The sequence below is a fragment of the Phasianus colchicus genome, chromosome 14, assembly GCF_987193195.1.
Source record: "Phasianus colchicus chromosome 14, bPhaCol1.hap1.1, whole genome shotgun sequence".
NCBI classification, from domain to species: Eukaryota; Metazoa; Chordata; class Aves; order Galliformes; family Phasianidae; genus Phasianus; species Phasianus colchicus.
Window position 1 is genome coordinate 2,307,935 of NC_143449.1, and position 20,603 is coordinate 2,328,537.

The 20,603-nt window shown below is 41.4% G+C and overlaps 2 protein-coding genes across 2 annotated transcripts; one reads left to right on the forward strand and one right to left on the reverse strand.

The window, feature by feature from the left end:
• Nucleotides 1–2,318: 2,318 nt before the first annotated feature.
• On the forward strand, nt 2,319–12,147 carry TMEM185A (transmembrane protein 185A). Its single transcript, XM_031602675.2, has 7 exons — nt 2,319–2,500; nt 4,003–4,179; nt 5,591–5,798; nt 8,622–8,705; nt 9,599–9,775; nt 10,114–10,237; nt 11,211–12,147. The coding sequence occupies exons 1-7, from the start codon at nt 2,463–2,465 to the stop codon at nt 11,453–11,455; spliced, it is 1,053 nt and encodes a 350-aa protein (XP_031458535.1). The 5' UTR covers nt 2,319–2,462; the 3' UTR covers nt 11,456–12,147.
• Nucleotides 12,148–14,195: 2,048 nt separating this feature from the next.
• Nucleotides 14,196–16,796, reverse strand: LOC116234856 (protein EOLA1-like). Its single transcript, XM_031602676.2, has 2 exons — nt 16,407–16,796; nt 14,196–14,648 (listed from the first exon to the last, which is right to left on the reverse strand). The coding sequence occupies exons 1-2, from the start codon at nt 16,669–16,671 to the stop codon at nt 14,431–14,433; spliced, it is 483 nt and encodes a 160-aa protein (XP_031458536.1). The 5' UTR covers nt 16,672–16,796; the 3' UTR covers nt 14,196–14,430.
• Nucleotides 16,797–20,603: the final 3,807 nt, after the last annotated feature.

The following is a 20,603-nucleotide window of genomic DNA, read 5'->3' on the forward strand; positions in this document are numbered from 1 at the left end:
TTGCTGTCTGGGCAGTCAGCCAACATTGCAACTGCAGAATAAATCTTTCTTGATTTACTCCTATGAACCTTAATGAATATTATTTAAATACACATGCTGCTTTACTAAGCTTCTAAATTATTATAAGTTAATTTCTTGTTAATATTATTTTGACTTTGTTTTATAATTGCATCTGTGTGAGGATAATGACCACAGGTACTGCCTTGTCTAGTAGTTTCTTCATATGTTGTGAAAGATTTATTTTGTTTTGAATAAATACATTATGCATGTGTTCTCTTTTTCAAACTAGTAAAGCTCAACATTTGAAAGAGCAGAATAAAAAAAAAGTTCTAATTTTAATTTCTTCAAGCTTTGTAACTTGTCTTTTTTTCAGAAGTTTGTGTAGTGTACTGCCACAGGTCCTATTACATGGGACCTTTTTATCTCATCACTATCTGAAGACTGCCTAACCTTCATCCTTTCCTTTCCCTCTCCTTTCTTCCATTACGTTTTCACACATCTCTCTCAACCTGATTGCTTACCAGTCTCCTCACACACCCTCCCTGCTACTATTACTTGTGTCAACTTGTCTTTGCTTTCTCTTATGCCCTGACATATGCTTGCCTTGAATTGAAAATATTACACAGAAAGCTCCTGGTGTGGAAATATGTCAGGTATTTGTGCTGTTGCCAACAGGGTTAAAATTGCACCTGCACTTTGCCATGAATTAATCACATTTTTTATTTGAACCACTTTATCTGATGAATGCTGTCAGAGGCTACAACCAGCTATGGCTTTTAAGAAGTCATCACATTGCATATAAGTTCCTTAGCTTATATAAATTAGCAGCCTTGTAAGCACTGGATGAAGACTTAGCTCATTTCCTTTTCCTGTTTTTTTGTTTTTGTTTTTTAATTATTTTTTTTTAATCTTTTTTTATGATGGAGCTAGAAAACTCTAGAGCTCAAGATACAATTGTTTTCTCTTTTGTTAACATTTCAATTACAATGCAATCCTGATTATTGAGGAGGTATGGAAATTTTAAGTTCAGAAATAACCTATCACAAAATAGTGCAATTCATCATAGAATCATAGAATCACCAAGGTTGGAAAACACCTCTAAGATCATCTAATTCACCTACCACCAGTACTGTCCTGACCAGGTATTTGATTTCATAATCCGTTACTGTTAAGCCCATTGACTTGAGTTTAGTTAGCATGTACCTTCCAGACAGCACCTGATTTTCATTAAAAATGAAAAAATCTGTTTCTCAGAGCAATTTGTCCCAGTAGCTAATAAGGTGCATTTATGGAATGGATGGAGAGAAAAAATAGCTCTCATTTTTAATCTGAGTATATTTAGCTTAAATTGTCAGCCTTCATTCTCGTTGAAGTTCTTCAGTACCTACTGTTTTCTCAGTACTTAGACAACAGAAGCAATCTCAGTGTCACTGAAATACTCAGTTCATCAGGACACGTTATTCCCTCAGCATTTAATCACTCTTGCAGCTCTTACCTGTGCAATTGTGAATTTCAACCCGAGTCAGGGACATTTAAACAGCAGATGTGATCACATCCAAAACAGAAATGAAAGCAGCTGCCAACTTTTTCACAGAATCACAGAATGGCTGGGTTGGAAGGGGCCTCAAGGATGATGAATCTCCAACCCGCTGCCTCACGCAGGGCCACCAACCTCCCCATTTCATAGCAGCCCAGGTTGCCCAGGGCCCCATCCAACCCGGCCTTGAACACCTCCAGGGATGGACGGGGCATCCACAGCCTCTCTGGGCAGCTGTTTCAGCACCTCACCACTCTCACAGCAAACAACTTTTGAGAAGTCTTTCCCTTTCGACGCTGCATTTGCTTTTTCCCACCTGTGCACACTGACATACAGCTACAGCAATGAGGAAATGCACTGTACAGCATCCACAGCAGTAAGCCAGAGATAACGCCTGAAATCCTGCCCACAGCTGAGGTGCTACAGATGACAGTGTAGTTAGGAAGAACGCCGGCAAAAATCCTGCCTCCTTCTCATCACTCCAAAGCCGTTAACCACAATGCCGCCAGCTGGGTGATACCGGGTGCAACGATCAGCTTATTTTCCCACCTTTCAATAACACTTTGAGATCACTCATCCCAGTGATTAGGCCGGAGATGAGTTTAACCCACGAGTGGGCCAGCTGGCAGCAATTCCACCGAACAGCCCGACCCCCACATCAACCACAGCTCAGGGCCTCACACCACACCAGCCGCCCCGTGGCGCAGCGCTTCCGCTCGGCGCATGCGCAGCAGCGCACCCGAGGCCGTGAGCGGGCCGCCTTCTTCCCGGCGGAGGGAGCGCGGTGCGCGTGCGCCAGGCCGGCTGCCCGCCCGGTTCCGGCGGGGCGGAGCGGCGCGAGGCCGGGTCAGGCCGAGCCAGGCCGAGCGGCGGCGGTACGCCATGCGCGGCTGGTAGAGCGCGGGTGTAGCGGCGTTGTGCTGCCATGAATCTGCGGGGCCTGTTCCAGGACTTCAACCCCAGGTGAGGGCGGCCCGGTCCGGCGCTGGGGGCCGCGGGGGGCAGGAGCTGGGGCTGGGGCAGTGCCGGCGGCTGCGGGGCGGTGCGCCGTCCGGGCGCGGAGGCTGCGGGCGCCGTTCCTTTGTTTCGGCGCTCTGAATGCGGGGCTCCCGCCGCCCTGCCGAGCAGCTGGGAGGATGGGCTCGGTCTCACCTCTGGGCGCTAACGTTACGGAGGATTTGTGAGGAAGGAGCCCGTAAAGCGTGTGCGCGGGGCGGGCTGCGCCGCGGGGCTGCGGAGCGGTGCCGGAGGGCGGTGCTCGGTCCGCCCGGGCACCAGAGGAAGAGCGACAGACGTTTCAGGAAATTCGTTGCTGCAGCGATGTTCAACACCCACTTGAAGGTGATGGAAAAGCAGGGAAGTGCGTTCCGGAACTCTGTGGGGTTCTGTTATTGCCGAGTGCTGCTTGTCGTCCTTAGGAGACGTCTGAGATCCTTGCTGTGGATAGCAGCAAGGCAGCCTGACTTGCTGGGTGCTTTATGGCTGTGTGATGAGGTGAAAGCAGGCAGTGTGAGTTACACCGCTGGGATGAAGGCTCTTGCCAAGCTGCTTTGCTCCGCAGTGAGCGTGCCGCGTTGCGTTATCCGCGCTTCGGGACACGCGTAATTAGCGGAGCGGTGCTGCAGCGTGCTGATGTGCTTCATAACGCAGATCCGCTGCTGAATGGCAGCGTAAGCGTGGGTGACTTTCTTTCCTTCCTGCAGTGTGAGCAGGTTGTGTCCTGTGCAGTTATCTGTGCCATTCCTGCTGGTGCAGACAGTTCCTGTGCCCCTTCCCAAACGTTCTGTGCACACTTGTTCCTTCTTAGATTGACTTGCTTATGAAATGTGTCGTTATAACTATTCTAAACTCACTTGGAGACCCTCAGTATTGTAGTGACCAGGTTGACTTGGTAGTCGCTAACTTTGTTAAAAGCTTAACCTGTGGTGTTGTTTTTTTTCTATAACATTGCTTTCATTTAATGGACTGTAAAAGCAATCTGTGGAGCCTGCTGCATAACAGCTTGTAACAATCTTTCATCTTTAATCAGTCTTTGACACTCAAAACAAAGTTACATCGTTTTTGTAGCTTCATCCACCCTACTTTCAATGCATATTATTTGATTTCTATGAAAGAATGCATTTCTCCACAACACATACAGCTGGCATGTTTCTAAGCCTGTAATAGCACAGCTCTGCACTAAATCCTTGTGGGAGGGAGCTATTTATAGAAGTCCATTCGTTATGTTTGTCATGAAGGAATGCTTTAGATGTGTTCCCTTGAAGCAGGGATTTTATATGTGAAAGATTACATGTTATGTTTATGGTAGAATCTTTGACTCTTCAGACCTGATCTGATTTTTTGTGAAGAACTTTGAAAGACATTTCCTGATAGGAATTGTCCTGTTCAACTTTAGCTACAACTGATTTACTTGTTCTTTAACAAATTGAGTTGCCTGCCTAAATTTCTTTTTGCTTGTTTTCTAGCAAATTTCTTATTTATGCCTGCCTGCTGCTTTTCTCTGTGTTGCTATCCCTACGTCTGGATGACAAAATTCAATGGAGTTACTGGGCTGTGTTTGCTCCAATATGGCTGTGGAAGCTGATGGTGATTGTTGGTGCCTCAGTGGGAACAGGAGTGTGGGCCCGAAACCCGCAGTATCGGTAAGTTGTGGGTGTTTGTTCTGCAGAACAGAGGGAATGTAGGACATCTTACTACTGAAATAAACCCATACATAGATTTTTACAAACTGTAAGATGTAACATCCAGAAGGCTTGTTTTTAACATGTAGCTCGTGATAATCATTTAAAGTGAGTGCAGACAGCATTATGTGGCTATGGATGTCTTCATCATAGTTGCAACAGTTTCTCACAAGCTTCAGGAATATTGTCATTGGGAAGCTAAGACCTGTCATGGGGGAACTCATCTTTCTGTTTGAACAATTCTTCGCTTTAATGTAATCCATATAAAAAGTGTCTTTATAGCACTAGAAATCTGCTATACTTAATTGGATTATTTTCTTAAATCAGCTTCTTAAGTATATAGATCATTTTGAAGAATGGTGGATTTTTCTTCATCTTGATATGTAATCTCAGTGTACAGATGAATGGGTAGTTAGGTATTCTTGAATATGCAGTGAAGATGGATAATTCTCTTTAGGCTAGAATTACATTTTGATAAGAAATAACCACATAGTTTAACACACTGATGTATACAGACATGTAACATCTCCAAAGTGAGGTGCTTGTGCAGACAAATTACAAATTCCTGTTTGTTCTTTGTCAAAGGTGTGTAACTGTGATATTTTAATTATTAGTGTAAGCTAAAATAGCTTTCAGGCTTTAAATGCACAAGTGCTGACTTTTCTGACAATCTCAATGGGATGTGAACTTGAACATGCTAAGGAAAGGAAGCCACCTTATATCAAATGTTATAAATTCATACCACTTTTCTTCCTATGGTGGATATAAAATGGGAAGTTTTATGCACAGATCTTCTGATGCATTCTGTTGTGTGGTTCAGGACTGTCTGATTTGCCTTTGTATAGGAAAAAAACATAGTTTCTCTGTCTATGCTGTTATTATAAACACTTTAAAAAAATAAAAATATGTATCATTCTGCTGTAATATGCAGATTTAGGTGACTAAAGACATTTTGTGGGGAAAGGTGTAGAGTCAGTGAGAGCTGGGGCAGGAACCAAACAGGTAATTTTAGACTTGGTTATCATGCACATTGCTAGGAAATAACTTGAGTGTTTAGTTTGTAACACAGAAATCCTGTTTTTTATCTGCACAATTATTGAATCCTTAGAAAATTTTCAAATTGTGAAAATTCCATTTGCTTTTTTGTCTGAGTGGAAATAATTGAATTGTACAGCTTTATGGGGAGGAAGTCCTGTTTCTTCATCAGTGCTGTATTTTAACAGTGGTAGTTGGGAGTAAGCTGTATATTTTTTAAACAACAGAGTTACCATCTCAAAACTAATCACTGTAAACAAAACATTTTGGGCTGTTTGCAGAGCAGTGTGCTTTCTCTTTGGCAAGTAAACTGAATACTCTCTTTACCTCTTTTTAGAGCAGAAGGAGAAACGTGTGTGGAGTTCAAAGCGATGTTGATTGCAGTAGGCATCCACCTGCTACTGCTGATGTTCGAAGTTCTGGTGTGTGACAGAATTGAAAGAGGAACTCATTTTTGGCTTCTGGTCTTCATGCCATTATTTTTTGTATCTCCTGTGTCAGTTGCAGCCTGCGTTTGGGGATTCCGACACGACAGGTCCCTGGAGGTAATTGTGATATAAAACTAGAACAATGCAAGTTGGAGTTTCTTAAGAGTTCCTCTCAGAAAAGTATAGTATACATGGCTGCCTTATTTTGTTTGTCCTGACCTACTAAAATGAAAAGTTAGGATTGGGAATAATACTTTGAATCATCTCTTATTTTTTTCAACTACCAAATAGCAGTACATCTTAAACCTGTCTTTTTATTATTGTGTGCTATAAGAACACGCCACAAACTCTGACTATAAAGTAATAGAAACTTGGAAACTGAAACTCAGAAACTGAAATTACTGAAAAACACCTTCCACTGTTAGACAGCAATATCCCTGGACTTCCTGAGCCCTAGATAATCAGAGTTGAAAGTTTCTTTTATTTTTAATCAGTGTGATTAATTTGTAATTTGGGAATGCAGGCAGCAGGTATAAAATGATAATTTCATGTTTTCTGCCTCTAGCTCCTTTCCTCTCTAACTAGATTCAGGAAATTCTTCTTAAACCCAAAAGAGACTTTTCAAGATCTTCCCATGGGTTATGGCAATTGTAGTAGCATATATGAACATCATTGTGAGCTCAGAAAAAGCTTGCTTTTGTACGTGATATTCATTAGTTATTCTTTTCCCTGTTTGCCTTTGCATTCTTCTAGTTGCTTGGTCCTATGCTGAAGTGTGAGTTGTGTGTGTGTTTTTACTTATTTACACTTTTCAGAAGGTTAGTGTTAGAAAATTACTTTAAATCCAGTTTCTTTAGTTTTGCTAAAGCAACACCTACTTAAACAGTGCAGACTTCTGAAATATGGAAGTGCTTGACACCTGTTAGAATGTAATTTTTTCCCTCCCAGTGTTATGAATTCCAAAGAAATGTATGCAAGTGAACATAATATACGTGTATGTTACTGAGAAGTAGTACACATTGACTAGCTCTGAGGAATACTTCATTTCAAAGATGGCTTATATATTCACGTGTTAAGTAAAATAGAAAATGTTTTAAACTTAACTACAGATATTCTTGAGGTTTTTTCAGTTAATGTTTCTGTTTGATCTTTGAAATTCGTACCCACCTAGGATTGGTCCATAAACTTCAGGAGTAGCATCTTGCTGAGTCTAGTGTTTCATTATGTTTGCCCATAATACCAGTGGCAGGTGTGGGAAAGTTCAACCTCTACTGTCACACCACCAACCAGTGTTCTGTTCCACTTTGTTGCTGTGTAATGGATGGTAGCAGAAGAGCAGTCTTAGAAAATGCCATCTGACATCAAAGTGTGTATGAAGCAGAGGGGCAGAATTGAATTCCTCCACGTGGGGAAAAAATGGCACCCACTGACATTCACTGGCATTTTCTGAACGTGTATGGAGACCAAACAGTGGATGTGAGCACAATAGTGTATCTCAGCAGTGGCAACAGTGACCTGAAAGTCACTGAAGTCATGTTCCAGACAGCCATGCACAGCTATCACACCACAAAGTGAAGAGCATCTCAATCAGCTCATCTGCATGAATCAGTAGATCCTGACCAGGAGATTGTGTACAGAGTTGAATATTGACTGCAGTGCGTTGGAAACAATGGTAACAATGTTGGAAAATCACAGTTTATGCCAGGATGGTCCCATGAATGCTGACACAGGAACAGAAAGAACAACCTATTTGTTAGGACCTATTGAACCAGTGGGAGTTCCCTGGATTGCATAATTACTGGTAACAAGACATGATGGCATTACTGTGAGCTACAGTCAAAACAGCAGTCTGTGGAGTAGCAACATGTGAGTTCCCCATCAGAGGAAAAAGTTCATGATGCAGCTCCTCAATAGATAAAGCTGTGTGCACTCTTTTGTGATAGGAAAGATGTTGTCTTTCTAGATTTCCTGGAACCTGGACAGGCCATCAATTCTGACCACCACTTCATGATGCTGACTGAGCTGAAGGCTTGACTTTGCAGAGTCAGGCCAGAAAAGACAACCTTAATCTTGCAACATGATAGCGCCAGGCCCCATAATTGTCTGTAGATTGTGGAGCACATCACCAGTCTTGGCTGGACTGTCCTAACACACCCACCAGATAGTCCATGCAGATTTGGTGCCTTCTGACTGACTTTGCTTTGGGCTGATGAAAGATGGACTATGTGGGCAATGTTTTCCTAGCAATGACGTAATCATAGCAGCTTTGAAACAGTGGATCACCTTCACTTGTGCAGATTTTGACAAGTATGCCAGACAGGCTCTTGTTCATCTCTGGCAAAAATGCATAGCTAATAGTGATGAAGTTGAAAAGCAGTGTTTTGTAGTTGAGAATTTTACTTTAGCAAATACTGTCGTTGTGCTCTTTGTATCTGATGTATTTTCCATGGAAATAATTATGAGGTGTTTCTTTCAGAGCAACCTACATAGCAGCGATTGGAGTGCGTGACAACCTTTCATTTAATATTTGTAATGAAAAACTAATGTTTTTCTATACTGCTTCACAAACTAGGTATCTTGGGAATTTGAATTATAATTAATTATTGAATTTGCATGTGGTCTTTTATTATGTATATTTCTTTTTCCTCTGAGCTTCAACTGGATTGCTCTTAGTTAAAGATGAAAATTACATAGGTTTAATGTATTAGTGCAGCAATTAAAATATTTTTTTTAAGGCAGACTTTATAACTTTGATTTTAAGAACTTCAAAACAAATCTATCAATATTTATTATCTAAAGAAAATAGTTAAAGTTACTTCCTAATTTCTTTTTTGTTTTTCCAGCCTGAATAATTTGGCTTTTTCCTTTGATAGATTCATAAGTTGTCTTGCGAATAACCTCATAATGCTAAGCGTAAACCAATGTATCTTCTCTTTCTAGCTGGAGATCCTGTGTTCAGTCAATATTCTACAATTCATATTTATTGCCCTCAGACTCGATGAGATCATCAGATGGCCATGGCTTGTATGTAGAGTGCTTTCTTCTTCAACTTGTTCAAATACTAAATTTTATATAAGTACTTGCTGCGGTTAATGTGTATGGTCAGAGTCTGTGATCTCTATTTTGCTTATTTAATAGTCCTTTGCTGAAAGTCAAATAAGAGCATAGCATTCTTTCCTTTGGGGAAGAGAGGCATGCCATCAACTGTAATTAAGCCCTGGCCAGTTGCTGGGAAAAAATAAAGTCCTCAGCAGAAGTTCCCAGTTGGAACAGTAAATTAGCCAGGAAAATGATTGATGACTTAAGGAATGTGTAGATAAATATTGTGTGATAAATAACTTTTGTTATGCTACCATGTATATAAATCCATTTACTGTGGTCGCTGTCAATATATGAAACAGTAGATCTGAGCATGTGGTTTTAGAATACAGAAGTTCTATATCTGGATTTCTGTAAACTGCCATAAAGCTAGTAACCTGTCACGATTATGACTGTTCTTACTATTTTCCAAAAAACATGGTAAAGGATCTCCTTTAGAAAACTCCTTGAGTAAGTTGTCCAATGTAGAAAACGTTGAAGTCAATTTCAAGTACTGTTTGAGCCCAGTCAAAATCACGAAAGTTTTACTGAAGCAGAACTATTTTCACTTTTGATTGTTTCGGCTTGATGGAGTTCACAGAGCTTACTGAGGAATTCCTGAGAGTTGATATGGCTCATAACTGTCCCTATGACTTCTGAAGCTTTTTTGTTAGACATGAAATGGGTTGGAGAATTACCCTTGATTTTATTCTTCTTTTTTAGTCTTAACGTGTGGATACTTACTGTAACTTACTGTTCATACTTTATATAAATAAATAAAGACTGAAAGTGCACCATTGGGTAGGGCAGAAAGCAGTAAACTTCTTTTTTTCTTTCAGGTTGTTTGCGTTCCATTGTGGATCTTGATGTCCTTTCTGTGCCTAGTAGTGCTCTACTACATTGTTTGGTCTGTTCTGTTCTTGCGTTCAATGGATGTGATTGCTGAACAAAGGAGGACACACATCACAATGGCTGTCAGCTGGATGACAATTGTAGTTCCACTGCTCACCTTTGAGGTAGGATGAAGTGTAAGGAGTTTTGTGTATCTTGTTCTTTGTTCAGTGAGTGACGAATATTGTGTGTGCTCTCTCTCTCTGTCTCTCTAAACTTGAAATTAAGATGCCCTGTGTTTTTTGGGAATAAATATTAACTGTAAATATGAAGGAAAACCAAGAATCATGTTTTTGAATGTTTGTGTGTAAAATCTGCTTCACAGTGAACCTGCTAATTCGTACTGCTGTAGAGGCTGTTTTCCTTAAATTTCTGAAGCTAAAGGTTCAAGATCACTGTATGTTTTAGAGAAACTTGGAGATGGATATTACAAACTGACGTTGTATATTTTTTTCCTGTTTAGATTTTACTAGTACACAGACTTGATGGGCACAATTCTTTCTCTTTTATACCCATATTTGTTCCTCTGTGGCTTTCACTGATAACTTTAATGGCAACAACATTTGGGCAAAAAGGAGGAAATCACTGTAAGTATTTATTAATTGTTGCTATGGATGTTGCAGTTAGGTGTTTTTTCACAACAAGGCAATGTAACGTAGTAGGATTTTTCAGAGTTGAAAGGAAGCTACGTAGAAAAGTGTTCAGGGTGAATTTTCACGCTGTTGATAATTCGCGGCCAAATTAGTTTGGAAAGGCAGACATCCATTTTATCTTTTGTTAGGGTTGTATGATATATGAAATGGAGCAGTTGGTCATCAAGGATAATCTCTGCAAAATGATGGGTATGGGTTTTATAGGATCTTCCCAGGCAAATCTTTAATTACCTTACCTTGGTTCACTGAAAGGTTTGACTTGGTGGGGCAGGATGCTCAACACTGACCTTTGATATTCATTAATAACAGAGTGCCATCTACTGAGTCACAAGTGGCATTTCATTAAATGCTGTCTTTCAAATGTTTATATAGAAAGTACATGACAAACAGAAGAGGTACTGTTGTTTTAATCTAGAATAGATAATACCGAGGATGAGATACTACTGTCAAGCTAACAACAGAAGTATTTGGGGAATACTGGACACATAGCCTGACATATATTAGTAAATCTATGTCATTGCAGCATCTCTGGTACTGTAACCTATGCATATCAAATGAAAATTGGCATGAATGTCTTCTCAGGTGGCAGTTTTTGATTGTTGGAGTAATGCAAGGCCTTCTTTGTTCTGTTTATTTACTGATGTGCTGCTTAACATGAATTGTACTGGCTTCTTGCTATAGTATATAGCTGTAATATGTACATATGCACACTTGTGTATGTATCATCTGACCTGTAATGTTATGGTTGCTGTCAGTGATGCTGAGAAACAGCACTAACATAAATTTTAGATTGCTAATGAAAACAGTCAAGAGAACCTAAGAAGGCAGATGAAGTAGTCTTGGTTTCTTCAGTTAACTTTTAACTCTGTTTGGTAGTCATGTGAAATGTGGTGGTTTGTTTTTTTAGGGTGGTTTGGAATTCGCAAAGACTTCTGCCAGTTCCTGCTTGAGATTTTCCCATTCCTACGTGAATATGGAAATATTTCGTATGATCTTCATCACGAAGATAATGAGGAAGCAGAAGAAACCCCAGTTCCTGAGCAACCAAAAATTGCACCGATGTTTCGAAAAAAGACTGGAGTGGTCATTACACAGAGTCCTGGGAAATACGTGATTCCACCTCCCAAATTAAATATCGATATGCCAGATTAAGATGACGACAACCTGTTAAAACTGGAACTGGGAATCAACAGACAAATGCAGTTCATCTCATGCCTTGTCCCAATTAATTTAAAATAGCTTTTGCTTGATTCAGTGGCTTGGATCACAGAAATCTGAGATCTTGAAGATTGAAAGTTTTTCCACAGAGATTTTGTGAACCTTCCTAATGGTTCACCTGGCAGACATGCCTGTATAGTATTTATATGAACATTTTAGCAGTGTAATATATTGTTTAAAAGTCTCGTCCTGTACAGTATAAGTATTATCTAAAAGTATTTTTTTAAAAAGCCTGTATGAAATGCCTATTCTATTCCAAGTGTCTTTTGGGTTATAAATATACACTCATTTTCCATGTCTGTGCTGAGTAGTTTGTGGATATCTTGATATAGTACCTCTTTACTCTTTTTTTTTTTCTGTTCAGCCACAATCATTAGTTTAATTGTGAAAGCACAGATGTTGTTGTGCTTCGAAGGAAGGACTAGAAAGATTTTTGGGAGGAAATCGAATGTACAGCAGCTTACGTGATGCTTTTGAGTTAGCTATGTAGATTGTTACATACTTCAGTTTTTGCAGTGGCTTGGGAGTGAAGTTGCTTTTCCAGGTTCACTTTCTAACTCCTCCTGAGCAACGTGTATGCCACTCTGTCATTAGTTTGGCTATTTAATAAACTGTTGCCTCTTGCATTGTGTGCGTAATCTATGCCAGAAAGATTAGTTGCAGGTTTTACAGCTGTTGGTTAGGTGACATATCTTAACTCAGTCTTCATTACCAACTTTTCTGTATCGTATCTTTAGTACAGATGATTAAACTGTTCAAAATAGGAACTGGTCCATGTTGGTATAGTTGTTTTCATTTGAGGAGAGATCTGCTTTCACTGGTTTACTCGGCATCCAGCTGCTTTAGAGAAATTAGTCTTTGAAACCTATATTCCACCAAGTTCTACCACCTACACTGGCTGTCTGTGCCTTGTACTTCCTCTTTCTGTTTGTACAAACCCCCAGCTTAGCTTAAATATCATGAATCATATTTCCTCTCTCAGTATGGCAATGATAAGAGTGTATGGACACTTCTATGTGTATGAAAAGTATTCAGCTGAAAAGCTGCAAAGATCTTCCACTTAATTTCTAGTGCTGCAGCCCACCTTGTTCCTCCCTGTGGACCAACTTCTCAGCTGGTGCCGTTTGTTCCTAGTGGCCTGGCTAGCAGGATGCAGCCCAGCTGGTGCTGTAATTACCTTCTGCTGAAGGATTCAGCTAAGCTGAGAAAAAATAGAGCTTTCTTCACCAGAAGGTTTGTTGGTCTTCTGAACAAGCTAGCTAACTTGGCAGACTCAACTAGTACGTGGCAAAAGAGAGGCTTCTGGGACAACCCCAAGAACTCCACTAGAAAAGGCTTTTCCATCAACCCCAGGTAAAAAGAATGTGCTTAATTCTACTAAGGAGAGCTCTATGGGAGCTGTAGCTTTCCATCTTTCTTTATTTATATATATATATATATATATTTAATTTTTTTTTTAAGCAGCTTTGGAGCCTTCCTGAAAGCACTCCATTTCAGACTCTTCAGTGGGATGATAATGGACAGTGTGTGGTGATTTATCTAGAACAGCTTGAAAAGGAAGTGCAAGTAAGGAGAGGGCCATTGGAAGTTCTGGAATTGGAAACATGAAACATCTTACTCATGACCTTCATCTCTGGGGATTCAGCAGATAATACTTCCAAGCTTTGGTGTGTTCAAAAGCTCTCAAGGTGAAGCAGCAGCTGGGGGGCAGATGTCAGGTCCTCTTTGTGTGAGCTAATTTCTCAGAACACTTGTCACATTTATGTTCAAACAAGCATTTTCAGTGTAGGAGCTGAGAATGATAATATGTGCACTGACTACTTTTTGTTTATCAGAATTTTTGAGGTCAGAATCCAAAAAGTGTTTCTATGCTGCTCAAATGCAGATTGGTTATTTCCAGCTGTTCTGAATCTATGAAAAGGGAGAGAATGCTCCTGAAAGTCCTTTTTAATATGTTTTGAGATTAAGATATTTAGTTATCTCTGTTTTTCAATGTTGAAGTGGTGGCAGCCATCTCCTTTGCATTTTTCAGTGATCTTTCTACTGCAGCCCAAACTTAATAAGGATTGTCTTTACCTGCTGCCAAAGTGCAAGTGAAGCTTTGGTACAAACAAAGCAGAGCATATTCTCTGCACCTACCCTGTGTGCATAATAGAACAAATGCCACCCAAGGAGCTCAGCAGCTCCAAGGCAAGACATGTGAATGTTCAAATAATCTGTCTTAATAAAAAGTCTTCTCCAGTTCTCCTCTCCTTTTTTTTTTTTAACTGGAATCCTGCTTAGCACCCAAAAGAGAACAGCTTCAGACCAAAACCAAGAGGGGTGAGCATCACTGGCTTTCATTGAAGAGAATGTGTGGGCTTGCTACTAGAAAATAATTTCATTTAGAAATGAAGAATAGCACAGTAACGCCTCTGTTTCATGTGACAAAAGAGTTCAAGATCAGTGTATGAGATTCATGCAATCTTTTAAGCAATTGTTTCCCAGTGGTGGTTTGTAATCCCAAATTTGAAGAAATTGCTTCAGATACAGCAGCTGACTGAGAGGTTGCTAGTGTTAGTTTCTTTTCTTTTTTTCTCTGAATACTTTTTTTTTTACATATATAACCAGATACACATGCATCACGTAACATTAGGCTGGAGTCATTTTAAATCAGAACACGTTACCTCGGCCATGCACTATAAAATTAGGATTTATTTACACTTATATGTACATAAAACTTCTAGTAAAACATCACTCATTTTCAGTAATGATCATAAAAAAGGGGATCTTCATTATCTCCCTTCAAAATAGTAATTCTTCAAGCAATTACTTCTGGAGGGAATACTGTTCAATTCACTGGTATTTAAGCAGGTGATCTGTCAAGAAGTTTGCATTTAGGCAGAAGAAGATGCAGTTTGGGCCAACTCCTATGATTCTGAAGGGATCAGTTCATCAGGGATGTTGACCTGCCACACTCCTCTGCTCCCTTTTGCAGGGATTGGTTCCAGAAGCCATCTTGGATTTGAAACAACAGTCAAGTATTTCTGTTCTAGATTACTGAGAACAGCTTTGTTTTCCAGCTCCAAAATCTTTTCAGGAGGTAAATCATCTGGATACAGGGATGTCTCTCCAATGTCAACTAATCCTGTATCAGAAAACAAAACAGTTTGAGAAACTAGAAAAAAGTTTTCCAAAAGTAAAACCTCCCAGAGGACATAAAAAGCTGCTAATTTATGCTGCCAGAAGAAGACAGTAAGCTGAAGAACAGCAGAAGCATGCAGTAATACAGCTCAGTGATAGATAATTCTGTTAGTAGAAGCCTGCAACTAATCAGACAGAACAACTAGCAAAAATTTCTCACCTACATTTGTCCTTGAAACAGGTTCATTGATCTGTCACCTCCCATCAGGACTTCACTAACACCTTAAAATCATTAAGCCGTATGGAAATTCCTGCTCTTTGGAACCCTTTTTACTCTTGTAAAATTTACTTACTTTATCACATGTTGCAAGAGGGAATTTCAATGTTGTTTAAGGATTAGAAGTACTAAATTACCAAGGAAGCTTTTACAACTACTCAGTTTAGCATGCAGTTTACATGAAGGTTACCAATCCACGCATTCCTTAGCACCTAACAATTTTCACCACCACAGAACCAGAACAATCTCCTGGAACATGTGATAGAAGTAATTTCTCTTGCAGGAATAGCTAAAAATATGCAAATGAGAACACGAGATACAGGATGTGAAAATTGATTTGACACGTACAATAAGAGGGAATGTTTGACACAAACTTTGTGAGTATTCAGAGCAGTAACATACATTATTCTTCTTGTTGGAAATCGCCAAATAATTTCTCAGGATGGTATCTCTGATAAAGCAGATTTTATTCCCAATTGCAATGTTGGGCCTCCTGCTAGCAGGAGAGCATGCAGAAAACAGTGTTCCATCTTTTATGCCCCATTACTCGACGCTTCAATTTTTGCTAGCTAAGCATATATCACTAATTAGTTAACTTCTCACATTTGCTCATTCAACACTTGGTCATCGTTTCTGGACATCTGCTCGTCCCTGCATAGAGATAAGCTTGGAAGGAGGACAGAGGGGAGTATCCTGATGTCTGCCTGTTGCATCCCAACCTACCCACAGAGCGAAGCAATCCAGCCGTGTGCAGAGGCTCTGGCTTCTTTGCTGTTTTTGTTAAGCCTGTTTTTCTTTTGCTGAGGATCTCTTATCCAAACAGAATAGCCCTACAATATGCTTTCTAGTCCATAATACTATACCTATACTATTTGGAACATTTAAAAACTACTGCAGTTTTGCAAGCAAGAATTAATCACACAATTCAGCAACTATATTTCTAAAGTATGTTACTAACATATATGGTATTCCTACCTTTTCACACCAGCTATTTCTAAGGACAAGTTACGAAATACAAAAACACTTTGCTCTACTTCTTCAGATCAATTCCCATTTTTAATATCCAAAGCAGAAACAACATTCCATTCCTACATTCTGCACAAAATAATTTAAGAAGCATCACTCTATCCTAGCTTTGTGCTACAGAAATAAGATCATTCACTGCCCAAGTAATAATACTGGCAGAGCAGCTGTAGAACTGAAACAGAATTGATCTAACACATGAAAAGCAATGCCATATCATAAGTTCACCTGACCACGAGTACCGTAAAACGCTGCAAGATTTCCTAAGCTCAAAAATACAAAAAAAGAAAGTGGAACTGCCACCAGAGTTGCTCAGCCCGGGGAGCAGCAGCAGCACCCAGCACAGCCGGATGGCGATGCCACGACGAGCCCGGCCGTGCAAAGCAGGCACGCACCCGTCTGAAGAAAACACGCCGACAGACGAAAAGCTCTCTAGGAAACGCACGGCCCGGAGCTGCTTACCTGCGATAACTCCTCTGCCGAATTGCTCCCCTTTATCCAGCAGCTCTTGCACCTCCTGCAGCGTCATTCCCAGCCTATCCAAAAGAATCGCCCTCCACGACTCATCCTCCCAGTCCTTAACGGCGATATGAACGGCCACGGTGCGGTTCCGGTACTTGGCGAGCAGCGGCCGCCAGCGAGTCTCTATGGTCTTGACTTGGTTTAAAACCAGCCCGGCGTAGGGCTGGCGGAAGGAAAGGCAGCCGACCTTCATCTCTGCTTTCATCGGAACCCGCCGGGTTTCGGATACGCAAGCACAGCCGGCAGCACCCGGCTTCGGCCGGCCTTACCCCGGCCCGGACCACAGCACGGCCAGCCGCGCTCCTTTCCGCACCGCGCTCACGGCTGCGGCGGAAGGAGCGAGACGGGGCGGAGCGGCGGCCGGGCGGCCACGGCACTGCCGGGCCGGGGCGCTGCCGCCTGCTGGATGGCTGAGCTGGGGAGAGCTGGGAGAGCTGGAGGGGAGAAGTAGTGACGTTTACACACGGGAAAGCGGCCGAGCTCGCCAACGGCAAATCCTGGTTGCGGTGGCCGTTAGCGCTCTGTGAAAACACGTTCTAAACCACGAGAAGTCTCAGAATTGCAGGATCTCAAAGGCAGGAAGAGAAGGATGATCTGGTAGGATCAGAGATGGGCCGCACCTTTAGCTGAGAAAGGCAGAGGAAGTTCATGCGGCGAAGGGTAAGATGGAAAGGACGCTTTTGTTCTGTGCGGTTGTTTGCAGGCGCTGTGCACCAGCAAGGCTCCGCCCGCCACCCGCGGGTCTGCAGCTGCCCCGGCCGTGCGGGCGGTGATTGATGAGAAGCGCGCTGTCGGTAGCTGCTTCCCTCGGTGATTGTTTTGTGTTCTGAATTATTTAATGGCTGATAGCATTTGAATGCTGAGAGCTCATTTGTCTTATTACTGAATTTGTTGTCTGAATTTCTTTTTTTTTTTTTTTCCTTGGACACTTCATAGAATCATAGAATCCTTAGAGTTGGAAGGGACCCTTAAAGCCCATCTGGTCCAACTCCCCTGCAGCAAACAAGGACACCCACAGCTCCATCAGGTACCCAGAGCCTGTCCAGCTTGAGCTTGGGCATCTTCAGGAATGGGGCACCAGCACCACCCTGGGCAACCTGTGCCAGTGCCTCACCACCTACACTGTAAAAGACTTTTTCCTTACATCCAACCTACATCTACCCTCTTTAAACTTGAAACCATCTCCCCTTGTGTCGCAACAGACCGTGCTGAAGAGCCTGTCCCCTTCTTTCCTGTAGCTGATGAAGTGTTCCAGATGTTCCAGATGGAGTCATTTCAGCCCTTTATATAATGTCATAACAAGAGAGAGTAACAGATGACGTGAATTTAAGGTCGTTGTAGTTTTTACAGGGTTATTATTTTAAATGTCCTTTGGCTTTAAGCTATTTCCGTCTTACCTGATATGCACTAGTTGGGAACCTGTTGAATCTGATTAGCATTGCACGTATGTTATGAGCTTTCATGCTTTTTCTTGTATTTCAGTATTTTTCCACTGCATTATTAGTTTATATGAGGATTTGGGGTAAGTTTTCTTCTGTGTTGTATGCTTGGCTTGTTTTACTCTCATAGAGATTTTAGCAGGATGTCTATGATGTTTGATTGCATTAATAAAATATTTTTTTCCCGATTGAAGCAAAAATCTCACTGGTAATTAAGCTCTCAAGTTTAACAATTTTAAGTAAAATGTGAATGGCAAAAGACTCATGTTGTTACTGAGGGTGATTAAATGTTATGTCTGCTGAAAATCTCATGTTGGAGAACTACCTCTCATGGTTTGTAGAAACCTTGTCCAGTAAACTGTGACATTCTCTAGAAGACTGAAAAGCAATTAACAGCAGCACGTAAATAAGGCCATGAAATGGTCAAATTTGTGCGTGTGCATTCAGCGCTTGGTGTGGTGAGTGGTAAGCTGACTTTAGTGGGTTTAGTGGGATGTAAGACAGCAAAGCAAGCATTCTGATGTTGGCAGATGATCAGCTTATTTTGAAGATCTTAGATCCGCATAATTTTGACAACTTTGGCTCCTTCAGATTCTAACACCAGTTTATCTATTTGCAGAACAGTGTTCAACATGATAATCTCAACTACAGAAAATTCTACAAGTTTGGTCTACTTTTCAGGAAAGTGTATCTCACTTCAGTATCTTTAAATTTGTTTTCCTTAGGGTATTCCTTATTTTAATTTTATGGTCCAATAAAGACTGCATAATTCTCATTGCAGAATTACTGCTTTCTGTGGAGCTAAAGCAATGCCTAGTACATCATTTACAAGGACTCAGGCTTGATCTCATCTAGATAAGCAAGTATTGCTGTGTTTCCTGTCAAATTTGTTCAGTAACTGATTTTACATGATTCAGTGTGAAGCGGTATGTACTGGAATATCTTGGGTCAAAATCAGGGCGAGATACTTGGTGCTCAGTCACAGTTTATTTCAGAAGCTGGTAAGGATACTACACTGTATATTCCACGATACTGGAGGACAGAAATGAAATTTCAGGTGTTAACAAACCATGAAACACATTACATACAGTACACTACAATTATTTGTACTGAGTGGTCACTTGTCAATAATCATCATTCAGAAAAAGATAGGGCATGCTGACATAAGAACACTCATTGCTATTTCCCGCCTTTTAGGACATGGATGTGAAATGTGATTCAGTAGTTTTTGACGGTGATTCCATCTTAAGGCGTTCTACCAACCTTCTGCCTTATCTCATTTTTCCCTTAATTCTGCTTAGCCTTTCTTTCTCACTGTCATTTACTGAAACTGTGTACAGAACTGGGGCAAAATAGCTTGGTTCCACATGCCAGGGAGGTTTTTAGCAATATTTCACTGTTGCAACAGTCCCTAAAAATTGAGTGAAAATGTGAAGGTGAAACTGGGGCATGGAACTCATATCGTGGCTTTGCTGTCAGGGGAAGAGTAAATGGAACAAGAGCTTTACATTTATTCCCAACATTTTTCATGTTTCACCTACCATTTTGGCCTTTCAACTGCAGAATTAATGATTAAGAATTTGCTTAAGGTCCATTATTTCAAGACCAAGTGGTGTTCAGAATCTTGGTGATTTAAAAATATTTGGAACACAGGTTTCACTGTAATTAATGCTGGAAACATCCTTTACAGGATCTTGTAGCAGAACATAAAATCATAGAATCATAGAATGGTTTGGGTTGGAAGGGACCTTTAAGATGACCTAGTTCCAACCACCTCTCTCTAGATCAGGTTGCTCAGAGCCACATCCAGCCTGGCCTTGAATGCTTCCAGGGATGGGGCATCCATAGCCTCACTGGACAACTTGTTCCAATGTCTCACCTCCCTCACAGTAAAGAATTTCATCTTAATATCTAGTCTAAACCTACCCTTTGTCAGTTTAAAACTATTTCCCTTTGTCCTATCACTACATGCCCTTATAAAACGTCCCTGCCCATCTTTCCTGTAGGCCCCCTTTAGGTACTGGAAGGCTGCTATAAGGTCCCCCCAGGACTCTCTCTTCTCTGGTCTGAACAGCCCCAAGCTCTCTCACCCTGTCTTCATAGGGGAGGAACTCCAACCCTCTGATCATCTTCATGGCTCTCCTCTGGACCTGCTCCAACAGTGCCGTGTCCTTCTTGTGCTGGGGATCCCAGAAGTGGATGCAGTACTCCAGGTGGGGTCTCATGAGAGCAGAGTAGATGGACAGAGTCACCTCTCTCAAACTATTCATAGAATCATAGAATCACAAGATTGGAAACGACCTGTAAGATCATCTAGTCCAACCGTCTTCTCATCACCACTGCTACCACAAGCAATAAACCATACCTCGTAGATCCTCATCCAGGCGCCTCTTGAACACTGCCAGGGATGGCGACTCCACCACCTCCCTGGGCAGCCATTCCAGTGCCTGACCACTCTCTGAGAGAAAAAGTTCTTCCTTATGTCCAACCTAAACCTCCTCTGGTACAACTTGCGGCCATTTCCTCGGGTCCTGTTCATTGCCTGGGAGAAGAGGCCAAACCCCTCCTCATCACAGCCTCCCTTCAGGAAGTTGTAGAGTGCGATGAGGTCTCCCCTGAGCCTCCTCTTCTCCAGACTAAACAATCCCAGCTCCCTCAGCCACTCCTCATAGGACCTGTGCTCCAGACCCCTCACCAA